The 24,407-nt window shown below is 48.5% G+C and overlaps 1 protein-coding gene across 1 annotated transcript in view; it reads right to left on the reverse strand.

Moving 5' to 3' along the window:
• Positions 1 to 24,407, reverse strand: part of COL20A1 (collagen type XX alpha 1 chain) — a 52,155-nt gene that overhangs the window by 21,975 nt on the left and 5,773 nt on the right. Inside the window, exons 3-21 of the mRNA XM_059862691.1 lie at positions 23,578 to 23,688; positions 21,844 to 21,987; positions 21,470 to 21,619; positions 20,373 to 20,573; positions 19,000 to 19,155; positions 17,893 to 18,012; positions 17,570 to 17,734; positions 15,735 to 15,899; positions 14,306 to 14,478; positions 13,610 to 13,739; positions 13,006 to 13,151; positions 11,245 to 11,368; positions 10,211 to 10,350; positions 9,503 to 9,632; positions 8,828 to 8,970; positions 7,667 to 7,799; positions 2,571 to 2,713; positions 1,874 to 2,003; positions 1,329 to 1,385 (exon numbers count right to left, since the gene is read on the reverse strand). Coding sequence (XP_059718674.1) covers positions 1,329 to 1,385; positions 1,874 to 2,003; positions 2,571 to 2,713; positions 7,667 to 7,799; positions 8,828 to 8,970; positions 9,503 to 9,632; positions 10,211 to 10,350; positions 11,245 to 11,368; positions 13,006 to 13,151; positions 13,610 to 13,739; positions 14,306 to 14,478; positions 15,735 to 15,899; positions 17,570 to 17,734; positions 17,893 to 18,012; positions 19,000 to 19,155; positions 20,373 to 20,573; positions 21,470 to 21,619; positions 21,844 to 21,987; positions 23,578 to 23,688 — 2,661 coding nt within the window. The remainder of the gene's footprint in view (positions 1 to 1,328; positions 1,386 to 1,873; positions 2,004 to 2,570; positions 2,714 to 7,666; positions 7,800 to 8,827; positions 8,971 to 9,502; positions 9,633 to 10,210; positions 10,351 to 11,244; positions 11,369 to 13,005; positions 13,152 to 13,609; positions 13,740 to 14,305; positions 14,479 to 15,734; positions 15,900 to 17,569; positions 17,735 to 17,892; positions 18,013 to 18,999; positions 19,156 to 20,372; positions 20,574 to 21,469; positions 21,620 to 21,843; positions 21,988 to 23,577; positions 23,689 to 24,407) is intronic.

Here is a 24,407-nt window from a genome sequence, read left to right on the forward strand (position 1 = left end):
ATCCCCCCTTGTTCTACCACTGTTCACATCTATCACTTCACACCTTGTGAAAAGTCCCTCTCCAGCTCTGTCAGAACTGAAGCATGGTGAATGGAAAAAAAAAAAAATCCCTAAAACAAGCTGTAAACTTGTCCATTTTCCAGGTATCTGACTTTCTTGTTTGGGAGTCAAGAGAGCTCATTCTGACCCTTGCCCAGGCCCCAGAGTCCCTCTTGCTTCCATCCTTGGCAATTCTCCCCTCCTTCCCAGCTGGCAGCACTGGGATTGCTCACAGCTCTTTGATCAGGCAATGCTCAGCTTGTGGGAAGCCTCTCAGAGTCAGGGCAAGGATCCCTGACACTGGCAGTTTCACTTCTGCTTTGAAGATTTTTCCCTAGACTTTCCAGCCTAGGATTCCTGCTGTCTTGTTATTTCCTTTGTTTTTTGTTTTTCTCCCCAAATCCCAGCCCAATGCAGTTATTCACTGTTCAATGAACATTCATTCCTGCAACATCAGATCATTTCTCTCAATAATTTGGTAATATATCAATATTGGAGCCATTATTGCACATCCAGCTGTTTTCCCAGCATTGTTACATATTGTCTCTCCTTCTTCAAAACAAAGGTACTTTATAAAACATAAAGAACTTATTATTTCTTCCATTGTCTTTTCAGTTCTCATAGCCAAACAGCTATATTAAATTCTACAAGGTGACTCATCAGCCCTTTGAGAGGTTGCTTTCTGCTTGAAAGTTCACAGGACTTTTCCACTGTGATCTGAACACCTCAATAACACTTGAAAACTTAATCTGCTATGTCCTTTGTTGGTTATAAACTAAATTTTTTTTTTACATCTAAGCTGCCTCATTCTTCAATCTTGACTTCACTCAATAAATTTTAAAACTGAAATTCTGCTTGGAATAGTTTCAAATAGTGCCAGCAGTGCCACAATATCTGCATTGTGATATTTACTTATTAAAAACTTTTTATAACCTCATTAATCCAACATTTCTCACTAATCCATTTCATAGTTTGCTTTCTATCAGCTATGAGAGCATATGCTCATTAAATTTAATAAGGGACTTTACAGGGAATTTTAATTTAAAACATGTCACACTTCCCTGCACTACATTTTGGTCAAGTTGTGCAGAAATCCTCTAAAATACTGTTGGTCTCTTTACTGAGCCTGGTGTTAAGAAGTTCTGTGGTTTCTGGCTGTCCTTGGGTTGTCCCCAAGGGCATCTGTCAAGAGCTGACCCTTCCTGCTGCTCAGCAGAGCCCACGCTGCACTGTTTGCTCTGAATTAAAACCAACACCAGCCAAGCAGGGCTTCAGAGGAGATGATTTACCCTCTGCTTTAGGTGGGATGAATCCTCGGATGGAAGGGAATTTAGACAGCACTGGAGCTGGAAGAGAAAGCAATCATAGAATCAGAAAGTTGGAAAAGACTTTGAAGAGCATCAAGTCCAACCTTAGACCCAAAACCTCCACGCCACATCAGGAATGGCCACATCTGCTTGGTTTTTAACTCTTCCAGGGAGGGTGCCTCTAAATGCTCCTTGGGGAGCGTTTTCAAATGCTTAACCACTCTTTCAGTGAAGAAATGTTTCCCAGTATCTGATCTGAACCTCTCCTGGCCCAGCCTGAGGCCATGCCTGAGCTGTGTTATCCAAGATTGTGATAGCCCAAAGGGCCGCCAGCCCCTCGCACTCATCCCGGAATTGTCAATAACTCACAGGAGTACAGAAATTGGGGCAGGATTTTCACTTTTCAAGGCTAATCTTCTATTGCTGAGCAAAACCCTGGCTTCAGGCAGAGTGTCCCAGCAGAGGTGGCCTCGAGGTGGCAGCTGGAGGGTGATGCAGGCAGTGCCCACTCCAGCTGAGCCCTGTACCTGTCCGGCCCGTGGTGGAGGTGCTCTCGCTCTCTCCCGTGTAGTGGATGGCAGAAATGGTCACCTTGTAGGCTCGATCAGGCAGCAGGGACTGCAGGGTCACACTGCTGCTTTTGCCTGGAGCCATGATCTGCAATGGGGGAGAAAAGACCCCAGTGATTGGGGCTCTCATGGCAGCTCTCACTCACAGCCCAGAGTTAGCTGGGGCTGGCTCTCGGGTGTGAGGCTCAGAGCAGCATTCCTGCTCAGCTCAGCCCAGGAAATCTGGCTGTGTGCTGCTGTTGGACTAGCAATAGACAGAGGAAAAGCATTTTCCCATATAAAGGCCCCAATATTCCCCATGGAAATGCAGCAGCAGTGCCTTATAACAGGATTATCAGGCTGTTTAAGTAGAAAATCTTTTAAAATAATTATATTTAACCTCCATAAGCCAGAGAGACAGTAGGTTTATCCCCCACCCCTCTGCCTCCAAGAATTCCCTCTCCAGTTCAGGGAGCAGAGAAAGCTGTATTATTTGTGGCTTTGATGGAGAAAAATATCTTAAATACAAAAGAGTCTCAGAGTTCTGTTTACAAAGCAACACATCAGCAAGAAGAGATCTGGGTTTGAGCCCTGATATCCTAAACCTCACCGGAGTGAGCAGAGTTCCTCTGGTCATATTGTCCCCCTGTCCCCCACAAAGGAGCTGGACACTCACAGTTTGCTGGGCAGCAGCATCAGAAACAGGGCTGTAGGTGATTTTGTAGTGCTGAACTCGGCCATCAGGAGGGGTCCAGTGCACCTGGAGGCTGCTGGGGGTCTCGGAGCCGATGAAGAGGTTGGTGGGTGGGCTCCTGGAATCTGTGACAGGGATGGAAGGTGAGCAGCACAAAGAGCAAGGAGAAGTCTCTGTGAATGGAGCCAGCAGTGTTTGCTTCCAGGCCCTTTTCTGAACGTCTCAGTGCTCTGCTCTGCAGGTAACCAACACCCAGGGCAGCCACAAGCACCCAGGCAAGAGGGAAAAAAATTCTGGAGGGATGAGGATTGCCCAGCTGCAGCACAACACAACTCAAACATTCAGCAATTCCAAGCCTAGGACATGGGAAAGAAATTCTTGCAAAGGTGAAAGAGTCCTGGAAACACAAGGCAAAGAGACCCATTGTACACATGAACAAACACCAAGGTTGCTTGAACTGGAACTGAATTTCATCAAGCTGGACAAACAGCTTTTCTGGCAATTAAACCTGGATCACACATCAGAGTTAATCCATCATCATTTCTAATACTTTTCATCTTTTTCTGTTTTAAAATTACTCAAATAAAAACCAACAAATCCAAAGCATCCAGCACACCAGAGTTCTGTCTAGAGCTCCTGACATCATCATCATCAACACCCACAGCCCTGGAATGGGTCACACAGTGCCTGAGCTACCCCCTCTTCTCTGGCCCTGTCCTAAGGTGGCTGGATGGATTCCAAACAGGTGATGGGCTGAGCCAGACAACCAGAAAGGAGTTTGCCAGAGACCATAGCTGAGCAATTTTTAATTACATAAATGCATTTCTTTCCCTGGGGTCCTGCTGTGCAGCAGACTGGATCTGACGACAGAGGCCCTTCTGCTGGAGGGATTTCTCTGAGCAGAGGTTGAGGGAGGAAGGGAAAGGCAGAGGGGGCTAAATCAGGTCAAAAAGAGGCTCCAGAACATGGGGTCATCTGCTCCTGTGGCATTTCCAAACATAAAATCATGTGTCTGTCCTTGAACTCATGCTGGTGTGAAGGCACAAAAGTTCTGGGCAGACAAAAAGAATTTATTCAGAAGACATTAAAAATGATGGGTGAGCCCTAAAGCCAGTCAAAGAAGCACACTAAGGATGATGAGGATTTCATTCTGCACTTTTCCTGTAAGGATGTTCTGCCCACCCAGCAAAGCCTGGGGTGACCTTATAGCACAGGTTGAGTGAAGATCATTTCCATCTTCATTGATTCTCCTTCCTGGTTTTTTTATGAAATGAGATTTTACTGAGGCTGAACTGAGTTTGCAGCAGCTGAATCAGGCTGGAGGTGTTGTTGTGCACCACCACAAGGTAAAGCAGAGAAGAAAAGAATAAACTCACTCCAGCAGCACTTTTATCAGTCAGAGCTGTATCTTTGCTGCCTGCACTGGCTGTTTCTTTCACCTGAGGGTAGGGGAGGCTGCTGAAGTGAACTTTAAAGGGAGAGTTAGGAGAAGTCTTTAGAGTCAGGTTTATTCTGGAAAGCCCTCAGGCCTGGCAGAATTTGATGGCATGGATCTGACAGACAGGGGACAGGCCAACTCCTAAAGCTGCCCTGGAGGATAGAAGCATCCCTGCCAGCATCTGTGTCTTTGTTTGCCTCTTCACCCTCTGCTCCTCCACAGGAGCAATCCCTGTGTGCTCTCAGGTCTACCCAGCACCACAGGCACACAAATACTCAAATAAGAATAAAACCCTGGGCTCACTCCATCCAAACACTCACCTGCAATGATTATTGTGTATTAGCTACAAGCCATGTGTTTTCCTGCCATGGGTTGAACCTTCATTCCCACATTTCAATCTCCTTTATTTGCCATGCATACTCTGTTAGGAGCAGTGCATCCCCAGAGAGGAGCTGGATAAAGAGATTTCCCCACAGCTTAGCTGGAGGAGCAGGGCACACAAGCACTTTGTAAAACACTTCAGTGCCAAGCCAGCCAGGGTGGCTCAGCCCAGTTTCAGCTGCAGTCCCATCCAAACTGCCCTCTCCTTGTCCTTCAGGACCATCAAGGGGCTCTTTTCTTCTGCTCAAGTTCTTTTTCCCCAGCCTGGATGAAAGAACTCTCCCTCAGTACAAAAGAAGGTCCTTGTCTGATTCTCAGCAGGACCAAAGCCACCCCTTCCAGCATTTCCCAAGGATCACCATTCAGCAGCACCTCCAGGTCCCAGCAGATTCCTTCTGAAAGCATCTGCACCCCCTGGGCTGGCTGGGAATGTTTGTGTTTGAAGTACCTCTAAAGATGTTCATTAGTGTGACAAGTGATCACTGTGAAAGCCTTTGGTCAAGGATAAGGACTTTGCTACACTTGCCAATTTATAAAACAGACTGAAAGGAAAGCTCAACTCAGATGAGAATTCAGTCTAAATATAACAGAGAAAAGAAACATCAGAACCGTGGGTAAGCAGCACATTTTGACAATTCTGTTGTCTGTGGGAAATACATCAGCATGATTTTGTTTCTGCTCTGCCTCTTAGAAAGTCTGCAGGGAAAAGTTTGCTAACTGGGTTACTGAAAAATAATCCCAAACTTTTTTCTTTCCTCAAGTCAAAACAAAGAATTTTAAAAAATCCAATATCTCCAAGACAAGAAGGAGCCTGTACCATATCAATGTCTGCAAATTTTCTTTTCCAGCTAAAGCTACTCGCTGATTTTGAATTAATAAATGACAAATCTCAAACCATAACTTTGAAACAACTTTTTCTCCTACCAGAAAGATGAGTGACCTCATCCCAGTCCTTCCAAATGACCCATCACAGCGATGGTTGGTTGTTGGTTTTTATAGGAGGATGATTTTTCTGGTGACCTGTACTTTGTGAGGGATTGGTGTCTGCAGGGTCCCATGAATGTAACACATTTGGTCTCAAAGTGGGATTTCAGGTGAGACAAGAGGCAATACTGGCCCTGAATAAAATGAACTTGGTGTTTTTCCCTCACCCCATGGGCAGAACTCGGTTCCATTTCACAAAACCATAGGCAAAGAGCATTGCTCTGACCTGGCAATTTTTTCCCTTGACCTTCAAAGAAGAAAGAATTGCAGGGAGGCTGAAGGACAGGGAGAGGATCTTGTGTTACCAGTTCCTGCTGAGTTTCACTTCAGTCCTTGCCCTTAAACTTCAGCATTTCTTGGAAATTCTATCAAGACATTTTTAAGGAAAAACTTCGTGACTTGACCTATCCTTACATAAAGGGATGTTGCCAAGAGAGAAAAGGAGAAAAGCAATGATGAAAGCAAAAGAAAGCACTTCCTCTCTCCCTCCCTCTCACAAACCTCCTCTAGCACACACTTTTGGTATTGTTCAGCACAGCCTGATCAGTGCTGCTCACCACCTAGCAACCCAAAGTCTGCCATCCTCAGGAGATCCAGACAGCTTTCATCACTGATTCAGCCCTCAGAATTCCATTTCATAATGAAAATGAAGGGGGAGAGGGCCCAAAAATCAGACCAGGAGGTCTGTGTTTTCAGATAACATCAGAGATTTCCATGCTGTGTCTGAATGAGTCATTATCCACCAGCTCTGATGGTAGATTAACACCACTGGACATCCTCACCAGGCACAGTACAGGGTGGCAGCTTCTGCTTGAAACACTGAATATTTGAAATACAAATATCCCAGGAGTTCCCAGAATCCTGCCTAGTTCCACATCATCCCATACATTTATTGCTCAAGCCTTCAGCAATTTCCTGGCATCCCCAGGTTCTCCCTGACCTGCCCCAGAGCAGCTCTGGAAATCACCAGCCACCCCTTCTGTCCCACTGCTCCTCTGTGGGCACTTCTTACTTCAAACACTAGAAAAGAGTTAGCATCAAACCCATTGATTTCACCTGCAAATATTGGCTGGGAGGAGTGTGGCAGTGTCCTGACTGCTCCTGCAAAGGGAGCAGCAGCACCCAGGCACTGGACCCTGTGCTGCCTGCCCAGCTGCACCCCTGGCTTTCTGGAGAATTCTATGTTCTTCACACAGAAGGCAGAGCCTGACAATTCCCAAGGCTCCTGCACAAGGACAGCAGCTGACAAGCAGAAATCAAATTGCTTTCCCTGCCCTGCTGGGGTGCCAGCAGCAGCAAGGACTGGCTTGTGCAAACGTGCCCAGAAGGGCACTGTCACGTGTCATTGTGTTGGGCTGAGAGAGCTCCTCTGACACTTCATCATTCATAGCTCAAAACACTGTAATTAATTTTCCTACAGCCTCCAAACAGCTCTAATTGTCCTCTTGTCATCATGTATCATTAGGATGCTTGCTTTTCTTTTTTCTTTTGTCAGTATGCAGCTCCCAGGGACTTGTCTGAGGTCGTTTCCTATAAAAATGGTTTTATTATTTATTATTAATAAAACCTGATCTTCTTATTCCAAGATTACCATTTACTTCAAGCTTCATCAGCTCAACATCAGCGTAAATGAGTTTATTCTGCAGAGGAGGATGAGATCTGAGAGAGGAGGGAGGCCTGCTGGTGTTGAAGTGTTCCATTCACTTCCAACAAAGCCATTTTACAGGCCATATTAATTACCAGGACCTGTGGGAGTGCCTCTTTTTAACCTCATATCCTGCCTGTACAAAGCCAGATTTAGACAATGCTTCCAAGTCAGAGTGTGCCTGCAGGATTGCCTCCCATATTTGTAAATGCCCTCAGTGAGGCCCAGCTCAGCAGGGACAGAGATCAGGAAACCCTCACCCTCCCTACAGGCAATATTTTATTAACAAGAACCATTCCTTAGGCAGCACAGGGACACATTCAGCTGGACACCCTCAGAATTCATTTCCATCCATGCACTACACTGAGGCAGGGGAGGGATGAAATGTGCTCCACGTGGAACACGTGCAGGGATTACCAGCTGTGCACCTGCCTGATGGGATTGTCCAGCTCCCAGGACACATTGAGAACATTTTCAGACAGAAGTCTAAATATCTCTAGCTTTTTCAGACATTTGGGTTTGTGTTTTCAGAGCTGGAGGAGACCAGTCTGAGCTGCAGGTGTGTGCTGGGTTGTGAGGGGTCCCCTGCCCTGTCACCCCTGGGCTGTGATGCCAGCACTGGTCACTTACTGGTCCTGTGGTGGACAGACACAGTGTCACTTCGAGCACCATCTTTGTAGTAGGCCCAGATGGATATTTTGTAGTCAGTGTTCTTCTGCAGGCCGGGCAGGACAGCTGTGGCCACATTTCCAGCCAGGGAGAGCTGCACAAGGAGAGGACAGGAGTCAGCCCCACTGCCAGGCATCCCCAGGCTGGTCCGTGCCACCCAGCTGCTGGCTCACAGGGTGTCCCTAGGCACACATGAGTTATCACCAGGCTTTGGGGACAAAGTTTGGGGTTGCACATGTGTAAGCAAAGGCAAAATTCCAGTGTGAATAATGCAGAGCAGCTGCCAGTCATGACCAGCAGCTCCTGCAGCACCACAACACAGAGCTCTGACACAAGGCAGTGCCTGCCTGGAGCACAGAGTCCCTCTGCTGAGTTTCCAGCTCCTAGGGGAGCCCTCTGTTCCAGCCCAAACAGAACTTATTTGGTGTCACTCATTGCAGGAGAGACTTGGGTATTAAGCCTAGATTTAAACTGCTGTTTGACCTCATACTGAAAATAGGGGCTTCAGATGGAAGAGGGCACCTGGTCCATCCTTGCCACACCTGCACCAGCTCCGTCTCTGCTCATTCTCCTCTGAGTGCTCCTTACTTGGACCTCATCCTTCCCACAGAGCAGTATCCCAAAAATATCAGTGATTCCTAGCACTGAGGAGAAGAGAAAATGCTTCACCTTCTTAGAAGCAATGCCAGCTATAAATACTTGAGTGCTGTCTTTTTCTTATCCACAACATCTTGACATTGGGGACTGGTGATCCTCTGCAACCCCAGATCTTTTTCTACTGAATTGCTTCTTAGCTCTTTGTTCTACATCCTGTATACCTATGGTTAATTATTCCTGCCTAAGCTTAATACTTTCTGCTTGTCCCTATTAAATTTCATCCTTGAGGTTTCCCAGAACACTTCTGCAATCTTCCCAGAGCCTGCAGGACTCTGCCCTGCTGTCCCTCCTGCCTCCAGCCCTCAAGGTGACTGCTCCACTGAAAGCCAGACCCAGGAGGGATCCTGCTGAACTGTTCAATTGCTGCAGTGCATTTCCCTGAATAGTTTTACACTGCTCTCTGCCACTCCAGCAGGTGAGCTCAGAGCCAGCCCAGCCTCCCCAGAGCTGTGTGTGGGCTCATACCTCCTGAGGCCTCTCTCCACTGGCTGTGCTCCACTTGATCTGGTAGACAACCACGTCCGAGGCAGCGACAGCTTCCCACTGCAGGCGGAGGCTGTTCCCAGAGAGCTCGGTGACCTTCAGGGCACGAGGAGGGGGGACCTTCACTGAGGGCAGCACAAGGAACAGGAGCTGAAGTGCAGGCTCTGACAGCACCTTGTCAGAGCCAAGGTGGGGAGCAGATGGCAGGGGAGCAAAACATCACCCAAGCAGATGTCTGAGGCCAGCCTGTCTGTCGCTTCTTCAGACCCATATGACAACAGTCATCAGGACAGACAGGGCAGGGGTAAAATGTTTTTAAAGCACTAATTAAGACAGGTTATCTTGTTTCTGTGGAGCACAGATATCATATTGGTTTTGTAAAGGGAAGAAGGCTAGGAGGGCTCTCAAGGATGCAGAGGTTAGGGATACATCAGGCTTTTCTTCATTTGCTTCTTTTCTTTATCCCTTCCACCTCATTTTGAGCATAATACAGTTGGACATATTCGACACACAAAGAACAGCAGCCATCTGTACTCTGTGCAAGAGTTTTGGCCACAAGCTGCTGGGGCCAGTCTTCAAAATATCCAAGTTCAGAGACACACAAACCAACTTTATCACCTCTTACTGAGACCAGAAGTATTTATATTCCTTACTTACAGGTGGTGACATTGCCAGTAATTGGAAAGGAGTCCCCTTCATCATATGTGGATCTGACACTGATGAAGTATTGTGTGAGGGAGGACAGAGGTCTCAGGACAGTTGATGTTGCAGTGCCAGGAACTTCCACCTGCAGTGGGGGAGTTGTGTGAGTATTGTAAGCGGCAGGCTGAGACACCTGGGCTTGTTCAGCCTGAAGAAAAAGAGACACTTCATTGCAGCCTTTCAGTATTTAAAGGGAGCTTGTTAGAAAGATGGGAACAGACTTTTTTAGCAAGGCCTCATGCTACAGGACAAGGCGTCCTGGCTTTAAACTAAAAGAGGTAGATTTGGAAGAGGTATAAGGAAGAATTTTACAACAAAGGTGGTAAAACACAGGCACAAGTTACCCAGAGAGGTGGTGGATGCCCCATCCCTGGAAAAATTCAAGGCCAGATTGGATGGGGATCTGAGCAACCTGATCTAGTTGAAGTTGTCCCTGCTCACTGCAGGAGAGTTGGGGTTGGAAACCCAAACCATCCTGTGACTCTGGAGGGTACAGCTGCAGAGAGGTCAGCACGTGGTGATAACTGCGCCAAAAGCGCTCATTTCAGAGTCACAACTCTGCCAGCACACAGGCTCTCCCTGCACCACTCAGCTGAAGGAGAACAGGGAGTTATCCAACTCCCCAAGTTTCTTTCCCCCCCCCGCCAGCCCTTGAGGACTCACCTGTCCAGCATTGCCCCCTCTGCTAGAGACATAGGTGAGGTGGTGAGCGCGCACGGCCGGCGCTGCGGGCTCCCAGCTGACCCGCACGGACGCGTGGCTCAGCTCGGAGAAGCTCAGGTACCTGGGAGGACTCAAGGCCACTGCAACAACAGTTAGTGACAGCACTCCCAGCCTTCACAGGCTGCACAGATGCCACCCATTGCCTTCTGCTGCTCTTAGATGATCCCACCTTGAACTAAGAGGTTTGTTCATTATGCAGGAAAATATTCCCTTTATTCACTGTGATGCCTTGTGAAGGCTGACCTAGAACAGAGGCTAGGCAGGGTTAAAGAATGAAGTGAATAAAGTAGGGATTTATCAGAAGGCCTCCATGGATACACCAGCTAGGGCTGCACCCAAGATGAACCAAAATGGTCACAAAATGCATGACGGGTCACGGGGTCTCTCACTTTTATAAGTTCTGCTCCATTTGCATATTGGAGTTAATTGTCCAATTATAGCTTTAGCTTATAAAGTCCCAACCTTCTTGTTTTTCCCTCTTCAGCCCATTGTTGTTTATGCTCTTGGGCCTGAGATTTAGATCATTTGTCCTTGGTCCCCATCTAGAGAAGGAATTGTTTTGTCTAGCTACTCTGTGAAGAGAGCTTACTGTTTCTTAATATGAAGCTCAGACCTACACACAAAAGCAGTACAGAATCTAAAAAATATAAAAGCTAAAACATGAGGCATCAACTACCACATGCACATCTGGAAGGCTACAAAGGGCTGCCACAGATTTAGGTGAGGAAACAGACAGATTACTGCCTTTTCTCCCCCTTTCAGGGGTCCTTTATTACCAGGGGAGCACCACTTCTTTTCACAGCTCACCTTGCGACTAGAGATCCCCTTGGGGACCAATATTCACTTCAGATCCAGCAGAAAAGAGGCAGCATGTGTACAAGCCACATGCACAATATGGCAAGCACCTCACTGAACACATCTCTCCTGCCTTGAGTGTTTAATAACCGCTCAGTAAGCAGCAGCAGCACACTTACAGGTGGTTTCCTGGATGCTGGCTGGATCACTGGCATCGTCCCCATACATGGCATACACTGCCACGGAGTACCCAGTGCTGGGGGACAGCCCCTCCAGCAGCACCTCGGGCTGGGTCACCTTCACCTGCCAACAGAGAGGGGGTTTAGGGTATCCTTCAGCTCCAGGGTACCTCCCAATGTATTAAAGAGAGCAGGACCTTACAGAGACACAGGCCAAGGGCGCTTTGGTTACACTAACAGGACATCTCCACTCTAGAATGTTCTTAGAACCATAGTATCACAGAATATCCCAAGCTGGAAGGGACTCACAAGGATCATCACCATTCAAATCATGTTCCTGAACTGGAAAACCCCAAGTACCCCACCATGTGCCTGAGAGTGTTGCACAAATTCTCTTTGACCTCTGTCACCCTGCTGCTGTGACCATCCCATGCCCACCCACCCCCTGGGTAAGGAACCCTTTCCTGATCTCCACCTAAATCTGCCCTGACACAGCTCCAGCCGCTCCCTCAGCTCCTGTCACACAGAGCAGAGATGGGAGCTGCCCCTCCCTTCCCCTCATGAGGACACTGCAGATCTCCATGGTGTCTCCTCTCCTTCTCCTCCTCTCCAGCCCCTTCCCCACCTGGGCAGGTGCTCTGCAGTGCTCTGCCTCTCTGACACCCAACCTTGGGGACGCACAGCACCTCCTCCTGACCCTGCTCTGCAGAGCCCTGAGTCTCTCACACCAAAACGCTGCTGCTCTGGGTTGGACCGGGGGGCATTCAAGAGCTGTGATCCCGCTTTTCTCAGAGCCATGGGAAGCTCTGGCAGGAGCGCTGCCGGGCTGCTGCCATCTGCTGCCAGCACAGCACGGGCACAGCCCTTGTCCCGCAGCCTGCGAGCCGCAGACAGCCACCACGGGCACATTTAGGAGGCTGCACCCATTGGAGCACAGCTTATAAGAAGGTGGGAACATTTTAATGCTGGTTTTGCAGACATCCCATAGGTCTGGAGCATTGCACTCCTGCGGGGAGTAGGTCAGGTAACTGTGGAAATGTTTTAGTACACTGAAATGCAAATTCGACTGTTGGTGTTGCTTCAAGTGCTCTGGATCTTATAAAAATCCCATGATTATGCCCTGAAAGCAGAGTATTAATTGTCCTGGTTTGAAAGCCATCCTGCAATTGTCCCTGTGCAATCAAAGGGAGAATCTTAGTCAAAGAGGCAATAAATGTTCCTCCCCACTCACTTTGGTTTTTTAAAATTCATATCCTCAGTCTACAGGTACTCCAGATAAGGTATTAACATGCACAACAAAGGGTTCTTAGATGTTTCTAAGGATTTTCCATTCATCAAGCATTGTTTCATTCATCTACAGTGTCATAGGTCTGGTTTCAGATGACAGCAAAATCCACCCTAACACATTTTCAATTAACATTTAAGGATACACACAGTCAAGATGTTTATGTACAGCCTCGAGGACACAGTGATTACACTTGGAGCTGCAAGGATGTGAGTTCAGTGCCTTGGTTTCCAGGGCTCCAGGAGGCAGCCAGACCTCTCCCTTGACTTAATTTCCCACCAGAAACCCTAGCAGTTAGAAATCATTTTGAATCAAACCATAAAAAAAGGAATCGTCTGTGAAAGCTGTTTCTGGCAATAATTCTGATACACTCTTTTCTTTGACCACACGACACCAATTGCCAAAGCTTAGAGCTAGCACGAAACTCAGCCCAGACAGAGAAAAAACAACGTTATCACTCTTGTCACAAACTCTACCTCTGTTGTATAGTCCTCTGCTCCATCAGGGGCTGCAGAGCAGAGCACCAGGTAGTGTGTGGCTCCCTGGGCTGCTTCCCAGCTCAGCCTCAGACTGTTGTGGCTCAGCTCAGAGACGCGCAGGGAGCGAGGGGAAGACAAAGGCACTGAAGGGAAAAATAATGCACAAAGGTACCTTCAGTGCATGAGGTCTGAAACAACTCAAAACCCAGGGGACACCTGGCTTTACAACAGCTACAGCAAGCTGGTGGGCACTTATCCCATGTCTAACACAGTCTCTGTGCTACAGAGAGTTTAATTCACTTGGAGACCATGGATTTAAAATTTTTAAAAAGCAGCAAAGAGTTGCAATGTATTCCTAGCAGGGTGTGTTGCTGCCACATTCTGCCTTGCAGAATGACATAGGTGGAAAGGACCCCCGGAGGTCTCTGGCCCCACCAGCCGCTCAAAGAACAGATTGCTCAGGACTCTTTTCTGGCTGAGTTCTGAGCATATCCAAGATAAAGAGAGCTGTAGGCAGGCTGAACTTGAGCTGGGAAATACCCAAGGCAGGCTCCAGGGTGAGATGGCCAGAGCAGCCATCAGCACAGCTCTCTCCACTCACGTGTGGAGGTGACTCCTCTCAGCCCGTCCCCCGCGGCGCTGTCGTACACGGGGATCACCGACACCAGGTACTCCGTGTGCGAGGTCAGGTTGGACAGCTGCAGGGAGGACACTGCTCCCTCTAAAACCACCTGCAAGCACAAGGCAGGGCTCTCAGGGCAGAGAGGTGCTGCTGCTCTTCAGTGGAACAGCTGAAGTGGCTCCCCCATGGCAGATCTGTGCCCAGAAACATGAAGTCCTGTTCCCTTGGTGCTTTGTGCTAGCTAAATCTCTCCAAAACAGAGAGGTGAGAGGCAGAAAGGATTGCTGTCCTCTAAGCCTGGGATTTGTGCAAACACTGAGCACAAAACTCTAGCCACGCTCTCACTGAAATCAATGGGAAATCATCCACAACTTGGATTTGCTTTTTTGAATCATATCCATCACAGATGAGTATCCTTGGACAGCTCTCTGTACCCAGGTGTTTTCTTTGAGTCAAAACACATGATTTAGGGAGGGGATAACACTGGCTAAGAGAAAAATCAACCTTGTCACCCTATTACCTCATCACATTTACACTCATTGTACATCGAATTTAATCTCTGACTTAACTGATGTTCCACTCCCACCCTCTTTTTGTCCACCCAAGCCTACTTAAATTCCCAGCCACCATCTGGGAGCTGAGGCAGTCTCAGGTGTCCAGGGAAAGGTCTCTCACCTCTTTGGGGGTCCCACCCTTGGATGGATAATACACAACCCTGTATTTCTTTGGTGGTCTCAGAGGAGGGCTCCAGGCCAAGTGCATGCTCTTGGAGGTCACAGCAGATATTTTCAGGTCAGTTGGGCTGAGCTGGGGACCTGTGTTCACAGGGGTGTCTTTCACGGCGCTGCCTAGGAATTAAAAACACAGTTATTTTCTTACATTCACTCTTCTCATGCCAAACATACTTTCCAGCTCATAAATATGAGTGACATTTTTCAAATCAAGTTGCAGTCTCCTTCCCTATAGAGTAGAGAAACTGTTCCAAACTGCTCTGAAATAAATATTTTAAAACTGGATGTGCAGAGAACATAAATACTCCATAAAGAACAGGCTGTGTATTTTGCTGGGTATTGCAAATAGTTCTTCAACACAAGTTGGCATTCCTCAATCACAAAAATTTGCCAAAATTACCAAGCAAAAATTACTTTGGTTTCTTTTTGGAGAAACTAATTTTTCTTCAGCCTAACCTTCACCTTTGTAAAATGTCTAATTATATCAAACAAATCAAAAAGAATAAATTAATTTATTTACATGAGTGTCCAGAGCATTCAAATAAAATTATGTTTGAAATTTAGATGTTCCTATTCTGCTTAGGCCAATCTTAGAGCAAAAAGAGATAGCAATATGCACACGATATTTCTCCTAAGGATCTAACATCTGGAGGGGTTCTTCATGCTCTTCATCATGCAAACTGTTCCCCAGCAAAGATAAGAAAAGGCAGCTTTGTTTGAACTTGAAAATACCTCAGAGATCAAACATTCAAAGTTTAGTGGACTAAAAAAAGTGTATAGGTGTTTTTTATCATCTCCTTATCCTACTTCCACATTTACACCACACTCTTTCCCTGTATTTTCATACTAGTTCTTCTGCTTTTTCTGCCTCTTCTTGTTGGAAGAAACTCAGAAATGAGATGGATACAACACATTTATCACACCATATGGTAAAGGAAGAGGGAAGTAACATAATGGTAATTCCCTATAATGGTAATTGCTGTCATTAGGTGATTTTCTCCTCCAAGAGGAAGGGACATGGTGAGCAGCAGTGTGGGGGGATAGAATATAAGAAAAATAAAGATAGTGCAGAAAGCAATCTCACCTCTAAGGAGTTGCAGCTGGGCCAATTACCAAATATTAGGAACAGGCCTGATTTTAACAGGCCACAGCTGTGACCAGTGCGAAGAAGAGCGCTATAAAAGAGTGGCATGGCTGGTTGAGAAGGCAACTGGAGTTGGTTGGCTACTTTGTGGAGAGGAAAGAGTCAGTGCTCTAAGGAGCTGCCCACAAGAAACACCAAGAAGGTGTGAAACTTCTGCGATAAGGAGACAACAAGCATGGAACCCCTGCCATAAGATGACAACACAGCAGGAAAGGAGGCCCCACTTCACCTGTGGTTTCCTTGTGGCTCCTCTCCTTGATCCTGGTGCACAGGACCCGTGTGAGTTTGCCCACCAGGGAGCTGAGCAGGGGGAAGTCCAGCACGTTGTAGACGGTGAGCTCCAGCGGCTCCGAGGCCACCTGCCGCAGCTCCGCCTCGTCCGCGTTCTTCACCCCTGCCGCCAGAGAGCCAGGCTGCTGAGCTTGCAGACAGCAGAGCCAGGCTGCTGAGCTTGCAGACAGCAGAACCAGGCTGCTGAGCTTGCAGACAGCAGAGCCAGGCTGCTGAGCTTGCAGACAGCCCCAGCGCAGGAAGAGACGAGAATCTCAACTCCATGTTCCACAAGGCTGATTTATTATTTTATGATATATATTATATTAAAAGAAAACGATGTATTAAAACTCTACTAGAAGAATACAAGAAAGGATTTCATCAGAAGGCTAGCAAGGAATAGAAAGGAATGATAATAAAATCTTGTGACTGACCAGAGAGTCCGAGACAGCTGGACTGATTGGCCATTAATTAAAAACAACCACATGAGACCAATCATAGATGCACCTGTTGCATTCCACAGCAGCAGATAGTTGTTGTTTATATTTTGTTTCTGAGGCCCCTCAGCTTCTTAGGAGAAAAGATCCTAACAAAAGGATTTTTCATAAAATACATCTGTGACACCAGGCTGAGAAACGCCCCACACAGGGCTTCACCTCCACCCTGCTCTCCCAGCACAGTGGTGTCTTTTCCTGCAGCAACCACCTCAGCCCAGCCTGGGAAGAGCTTTCAGCTCAGAAGACTTTTAGTGGCCTGGGGACAGCCTGGTGAATTTTCCTGCTGTTTTCCTGCCTCCACACCACTTGCAGACTTGGCTATCAGAAAGGTAGATGTTTTTCAACCCAAGAGGCAGTTGGCATAAACAGATGAGAGACTGAATAAACAAATAACCATTTTATATTTATGAGATGCCAGCGCTCCCCATAGAGAGCCTGTTGTTTGTCAGAACATCACATTGCATTTCAATAGTCAGGGATGAGTAAAAAGCAGCCCTTTTATGTAACAGAATTTCTCCATCTCACAGCATCCTCCATCCCCATCTTTCAGCTCCCCCTCTTCATTAACTCTCTGCTGACCAAGCTCCACAGTACAACTCATTTTGCTTCTCAGAGCTTGGTTCAAGGTTCCCTAACACTGTCCAAGGAGGGTCAGCAGCTCTCTTCCCTCCATAAATGCCACTTACCTGCATAACCCTATGCAATAAACCCTCACTTTCATGTTCCCAACATAAATTAGCACTTAAACTTTTGGAGATTGCAATTTTAGGAGAGTTTTTATGTAACTGTATTGCTCATGTATCAGTCTCCAGCAGACCTCATGTGATCCTCAAGGCCAGAGCTGCTCAAGGCCATTCTGTGTCTCGGTGTTGCTGGCAGACAGTGAAAAGCAGATAATGCTGTTATTCAGAGAAATGGGAAGTTGTAAGAGGCAGTAATTATACAGGAGGTCCCCTGCCATCCCCAAAACAATGTCCTCTTACCCAATTCCACAGCTGAGAATATTGTTTTCATGGCACTGGTCCCTGAGGCTCCCAAAGGTCTTTAGATGAGAGGTGTGAAATCTCTCATGTGAATACTTCCTCCAAAAAAATACATATCCTTTCAAGACACTGCCTGGGCTGAATAAATGAGTTAATTTTCATCTGAGCCACAGTGTAATGAGGTCTCACCCACCACCTGAGTTTTACAGCCTCAGGATGCTTCTGTCAAAGCTGAGGGAACATAATCTTCAATTTGAAGATGACCAAAAATAGGTTGGCTTTGTCCTACAGCTTATCCATGGCTGTGATCTTACCAATGGCAAATATCTCTATGCCCAGGTTTTTCAAGGTCTGAGCAGCCAGGCTGGCATCATCCTGGGACTTCCCATCAGTCAGGAGGATTACCAGCTTCTCAGCCTCCAGCCGGGCACCAGCATCTGGTTTCAGATTCTGCTCCAGGACGTGGGTCAGTGCCAGACCTGGGGAGGGGCAGAGATGGAGGTTGTGCCACAGCCTTCCAAAAAACCCCCATGCCTTTACTGTTTTCTCTGCTCCCCAGTGGCCACAGTCCCCACAGAGGACATTATCCATGGGCACAGCTTCCCCCACTGTTCAGAGCCCTGCCAGGTGGAGTTACCTGTAAAGGTGTTGCCGCCCTTGTACCGCAGATTCCTCACGGCCTCCAGCAGCTGTTCCCTCGTGGAGTGAGTGCTCAGATCCCACTCTGTGCGGGGGTCACTGCTGTACTGGGACAGCCCTGGGGAAGACAGGACCCATGGGCATCCAGCCAGCCCAGGTGAGCTGGAGGAGGCCCACTCTGGGAACCTGCGTCAGGACTGGCAGGGAAGATGACACCAAAGAATGACAGGGACTGGGGGTGAGCACATGGGGCTTCTAACTCCACTTTCTGCATGGTTCTGAGAAAATAGCATGAAGTTGAGTCAGGGGAGGTTTAGGCTGGATATTGGGAAAAGGTTCTTCCTCCAGAGGGTGGTGGGGCACTGAACGGGTTCCCAGGGCAGTGGTCACAGTCCCAGGCCTCACAGAGCTCAAGGAATGTTTGGATAATGCTCTCAGGCACAGGGTTGGATCTTTGGGGTGTTCTGTGCAGGGCCAGGACTTGGGGTCAATGATCCTTGTAGATCCCTCCCAATGCAGGATATTCCACAATTCTGTGATTCTCTGGTCCTGTCACACTGGCAGCAAAGCAATGCCTCAGACCCCATGGGGTACAGGGGTACACACCCCTGTCATGATGATCACAGCACAGCTATTTGATAAGGTGTCAAGGTGCATGCAGGTCAAACAATCATCTTCAAGGGCTGAGAAGGATTTACACCATCCTATTTCATGTACAGCCTGGCTGTCAGCATCACTCAGAGCTGGAAGCAGCCCCCTTCCCTGCTGAACTCACAGCAGCCCCCGTGGGGCATTGCCACTGCACCCAGTGCATTGGTGGCTGAGCACCTCGGCAGAGATGGCAGCAAATCCCAAAAGTATCTCAGCATCACCACCCCACCTAGGGCTGCCCAAAGACAGCACTGCTGTTCACTGTGCAGATATTTTTCACAGCCACTAGAGGCCAGAGCTTGCTGCCAGATGGGAAAAGCTTCCAAGAGCAGTTCAAGGACCCCATCCTAAAGAAACAACAGCTCCCAAGAGGAGCACATAACCACGGGGACAAGACACCAAGGTCCATTCAAACATCAACATCCCAAGGGCAGGAAACAGGAGCATGTCCTACCTACTCTGATCTTGTCTTCTGCAATACTGAATGGGGAAATCAAATTGCTCAGGAACTCCTTAATGAGCTTGAAATTGTTGCGCCCGATGCTCCAGGAGCCATCCACAAGCAGGACGATGTCAGTCATGGCAGGTGTGTCACACTGAAACTGGGAGCCTGCAGGGGAAAGGTTGGACACTGAGAGAAGCAGTTGTGAGGAGGAAAACCTGCTTTGGTTTTAAGATAAAAATCAAATCTGCTGTGCAAGGCCTTGTCTGGATGGTGGAATGGACCATCTGCCAGTCTGGCACATGTCAGCATCCTGTGAAAACCATGGAGCCAAGGATAACCCATCTCAGCACCTCGAAATGGAGTAATGGTGTGCAGCTGCACCTCTGCAAAGAAGGGGTTAAAGCTGTCAGGAAGCATGTGCTAACCCAAGCACTGCTCTCTGCAAGCTGTCAGCTCCATTCCATCTCTGCCCCAGCCCAGTGCTTCCTTTTATCTAGCTTAAGTCTCCAAGAATTGCAGGTGATTGCTTAATTCCATTCCATCACGAGATCCCCCGTGGGCTACAATTATTTCATAGCTTTATATTAAATCCAATCTCTCAGTAAAAACCTGCTGGCACCATGGATACCCCAGCTCTGCCTTCCTCCCCACCCCAGGACTTCAGCTCAGCAGAGGGTAAGATAAGGCATTTTGCTAATTGGATGCATCTTCCTTGAGTATTTCTCAGATGGAGAATTTTCCATCTTTGGTGGAGGGGAAACAGATGATCCCACTAAGATTTATCAGGTTCCAAGGAGGTGTGTCTCCTCTCACAGATATGGATTTCTACTGGGCCAAAGAGGATGCTCTGGCCCATCCCATTCCCACCATTTCAGCAGAGCTGGGAGCCATCACAATCTCTGCTGAATCTGAAGGATCCTCATGGATCTGATATGTGTGAAACACTAAGAACAAGCCCAGAAGGAGGAGCAGGCAGGGTAACAAACACCCCTGGTGCTTGGAAAGGAAACACCTTGGAAACGTCCATGGCTGGGGGTGCTCTGCTGAAGAGCACAAATGTTTACATGAATCTGCCAGAAGCAGGGGGAGATGACAACATGAAGAGAGAAGGGTGCCAAATCAATTAAAATCAATAAATTAAATCATCTGGAAGGAATTTTTGGCCTAATTCCAGCTTTCCTGAGAATTCATGCTGTTCTACAGGACTCCAAATTTCTCCAGTGAGCTCTGACAGCTCCCAAAGCATGACCTAGGGATTGGAAACACAACCAGCAGCACTGTACTCTGGGGAGGCAGAGGGTGGGCTAGAAAGGTTGAATTCAGTGAGTGTTAGGGAAAACAGCAGGGAAGAAGGAGCAAGACATGTTTGAACCCCCTCTCACCTCGTCTCAGTGAATCCTTTGGGGGTTTTTCTTTTCCTGGAGACTCTCTCTCCACATTTGCAGGAGTGTGCTGGGATGATTTTGGGTTTGTTGATGCTGTTTCTGTCCCACTGGCCTCCACACTGGGCTGGTTTCTTGTCACTTCTCCTGAGCTCTTTGGCTGAATCCCCTTTTGTCTTTTCTTTTCAGCTCTGTCCTTTGCTGTGCTCCAAAGAGAAAAATCCCATTGTCCCTTACTGTGCTATCCCCATGCAGACCCACAGCTCAGCTGATTTAAGGCACATTTAGCACAGGTGTGGGGGGCTCAGAGAGGGTAAAATTCCTACAAGTTTATGGAAATAGGTGGACAGACCTTCATTCATACCTCTCTGAGAGGGCTGCATGTGTGCTCAGGAGCTAATGTTAAAGATGGATCACATCAACAAGTGGGTCCTTCCCATTATCATCAATGATGAAAAACAATGGATGTTTATAAAATACAAATCAGGGAAAACATCCCATGGCACCTCATACCCAGTTGCTCTCCAGAGCTCAGTAATCTGTGGCTTACAAACACCCTGAGCTAGTGCAAGACTTTTTGGATAATGGCCCTGGTGGATCTTTCTTCCATCAACAGGCAGAATTCCCTTTTGGGCCCATGAATACATGAGACTCTGCAGTTACATACAGTCCTCAGCCAGGGAGGTGGAGGAAATCCTTCTTGTAGAGCACCTGCAGCCAGCCCTGGGACCCAGAGCTTAGGGGAAAAAGCACCATCAGCCCTAGTGCTGAGGGAGCAGCTTGCTCTCAAAGGATCCACGCTCAGTTAAAGGATGAGTTTGCATCTGCTGAATTTGGGTACCTGGACATGCACTTTCAGCTTGGCTGGAATGAGGGGCAAATATTTTTAGGTGGTTTACTGTGTTTCTGTAGCTAAGAATTGTAAGCAAAGGATGAGAGCAGGCTAGCAAGGCTCACTGTAAGAAAATCTCTGATGAAGGGAGATTGTGGTGAGAAAATGAGAATGGTTTTAGGGACAGCTGAATGCCATGTTAGTATGGCACAGGCCATGGCTCAATATCAACTCTCTGTGACTCCAGGATGGTGAGAGCACCCACCTGAGTGTGACAGGGCAGTGTTCAGGGGTGGTGGGGTGGCCTCAGCCACCCCACTGTGCTCAGCTGCAGAGGAGGTGAGATTCTTCCCTGACACAGCTCCTGCGTTCCTGCGGTTGTTTCTAGTCTGGGATGCATTTCTGAGCTCCTCTACTGTGGGAAGAGCAAAACCAGAGAAATTGCACATCTAGAGAGGCCTGTGAGTAACAGGCCCTCCTTCATCCCCTGGGTCTTCCCCATTTCCCTTTCTAACCTTCCAACCAAAATAGTACCAGGCTCTGGGATTGCCAAGCAGTCTGCAGGGTGTGTGCCAGAGCAGCCACATGCCCCAGACCCTCAGGAGCTCTGAGTGGCAAAATTTAGCCCTCTCCACTTACTCACAAATTTCCTCTTGGCAAACAGGGCTTCCTGGGAGCCATTGAGCACGTAGACCTGCAGGGTGTATTCCTTGGTGGGGCTCAGCCCTCCCACTGTGGCTTTGGGAGTCTTGGTTTTCAGCATGACTTCTTGCTCCGAGTCCCCTGAGGTGGGATGAAGCCACAGTTCAGAGCCTGTCAGAGCTTAAATTTAAGTTGACAGTAGCAAAAGCAGCACTGAAATGCAGGGAATGTCTGCCTAGGGACTGCAGTCAGCTCCTATTCATACTTTAAATTTTGAGGAACTCTGATTTTTACTCTTTTTCTTCAATGTAGAGTGGGGGAGATTGAGGTGAATTTTTTAAATCCCTGGTACGTGCCCAAATTAGAGAATTACTTCCTACCCAGTACTAGTGCAACTCTCCCCAGCTTCCCAAGGAGTTGTTGAGTGAAAAGCTGGTGTTCAGAGTGAAAAGACTGGCAACTGCTTATGAGAACTCCCAGCTGGTTGAGGTCATGTGTGACAGAATGAGGAAGTGACTCGGAGTCTCTGGAGGTCACCACTGGCACTTGGACTCCTCTTACCCCAGCTGTGCTGCCTCTGCCCCATCTGTCTGCAAGGACAGCTGCTGCCTGCAGGGCACAGCTCATTTCTGGGGCTGGCACTGCCTCCAGAGCCTACCCCAGCCATGTCCCGAGCTGTTGGACCCTGTCCTGGGACTGGGATGCCTTGGGCAGCCAAGAGCTGGGGCATTTCTGTGCTGGCAGGGCAGTGAGCAGAGGGAGCAAGGCAGTGACTGCTGCTCAGCAGAGGGGCACAGCAGCTCCTAAACCCCTCCAATAGGAAAGGTCTGAAGCTTTGAATGATGGAGATGGATGTGCTCCTGACCCAGCCATCCCTGTGCTCCTGCCTGGGGCTGGAAACTCCCCAGCCTGAGAGGGAAAGCCTCAGGCATGTGCTGTGGGGATTCCCTGCATTCCGGGGATGCTCATCAATCTCTGCTGAGCTGAGGCTCTGGGGAGGAGCAGGACAGGCAAGGAATGAGAAACCTGCTGCTCCAGCCTGGGAAACAGGTGGGGGCTGAGCTAAAACCGGGTGGATGATCACAGGAGCCGCCGCCCGCGCTCCTGCCCCGCAGTTCCCTTTTGCGGCTCACTGGGAAAGCCACCGGGAACCGAGTGCCAGCCACGACCGAGGATGGCTCAGCCCCTCCTGCCCGCTGAGGGACATCGTGTCCTTCCAACACAGCCAGGCTCAACATCTGAAATCAGGGAGCAGGGCTAGGGAGCAGAGGGATGAGCCTACTCATACAAATAGGGTCAGAGACTTCCCATGCCTCGTCCCTGCAGTGATGGCAGAGCTGGGAGCTCCACTGCAGAGCCAGGCAAGGAACCTGTTTCCTTTTTGTCTCAAAGAGTCCCAAAGAACAGGGTTTCTGGCTAAACTTTTCCCCCAGGGTGAAGAGGGCTGAATTTCCTCTCTTTCCTGTGAAGGAGTGAAAAGGGACAGTGCCTGTGTTGGGTGGCACTACAGACTGCTCCCACGGTGGCCAGAGAGGCTCCTTGTCACTGCTGCACGTGCAGCCCAGTGAAACCACACCCTGGAACCAGAGCAGGCTGTGGGTAACTCCCTCTGCCTTGTCTCTGTTCCCTTAAGGTCTCAATAATGCTCATTTTCAGGTCCTGCTGTGCTCCAGGTGGAGCTCAGTCCCGCTGAGCTCTGCTGGGACTCGAGCCCAGGGTGTCAGCACGTACCTGCCATGGGCTTTACCCGAACTTTGTAGCCACTGATGTTCCCCTCAGTCTCCTTCCACTTCATCTGGAGCCTGTCTTCTGAAAGGACAGTGAGCTTCAGCCGGCCCGACCCTGGGGAGGAGGAGAGGTGGCCGTGCTGTTGTGGGTGCAATTCCTGCCACAAACCCCCTGTGCTGTCTCCCCCAAGGACGTGGCAGTGGCTGTGGTACAAAGGGAACCTTCCCCACCCCAGGCAAGTCCTCAGCATCCCATGGCAGCTCCTGCAGTCCCCTTGCACCTCTGCAGGCCTGGAGCCTCCCGTGCAAGGAGGAGTTTCTCAGGTGCTCATTTTTATACCCCTGCAGAAAGGTAAAGCTGCTTCCCCACAGGTGGGGGCTTTCTCTGAACCCTTCATGTCTTGAAGGGCTCTCCCAGGAGCTTTCAGGCTGAATGGTTTTTCCAGCATGTGTGTTCAGTGCAAACACATGAAATGGGAGGGCAGCAAATGGCTCAAGCAAGGCTCTTCAATAGGCTTGGGATGCTGAGAAATACAGGAATTCCCCAGGTGATGGATCCCACACTTTCAGAATGATCATTTCAGAGGCAGCTCCAAGGACCAGCTGGGTTTAGAAAGAAGGAAAGAAAAAAAGAAGAAAAGCTGATAAAGTGTAAATAACAGCTCCTGGCAGGACCATAACTCATGGGCACCAGCTTGTATCAGTTTGCTGCACGGAGCTGCAAGCTAAATGACAAATCCTGAGGGAGAAAATAGTATCAGACAAGGAGGTAAAGAGAAGAAAGAGCCCATTCCTTTATCATCTCCAGATTTCACAGCTATCTGTTAACCCAGC

Source organism: Haemorhous mexicanus, chromosome 18 (genome assembly GCF_027477595.1).
Source record: "Haemorhous mexicanus isolate bHaeMex1 chromosome 18, bHaeMex1.pri, whole genome shotgun sequence".
Lineage (NCBI taxonomy): Eukaryota > Metazoa > Chordata > Aves > Passeriformes > Fringillidae > Haemorhous > Haemorhous mexicanus.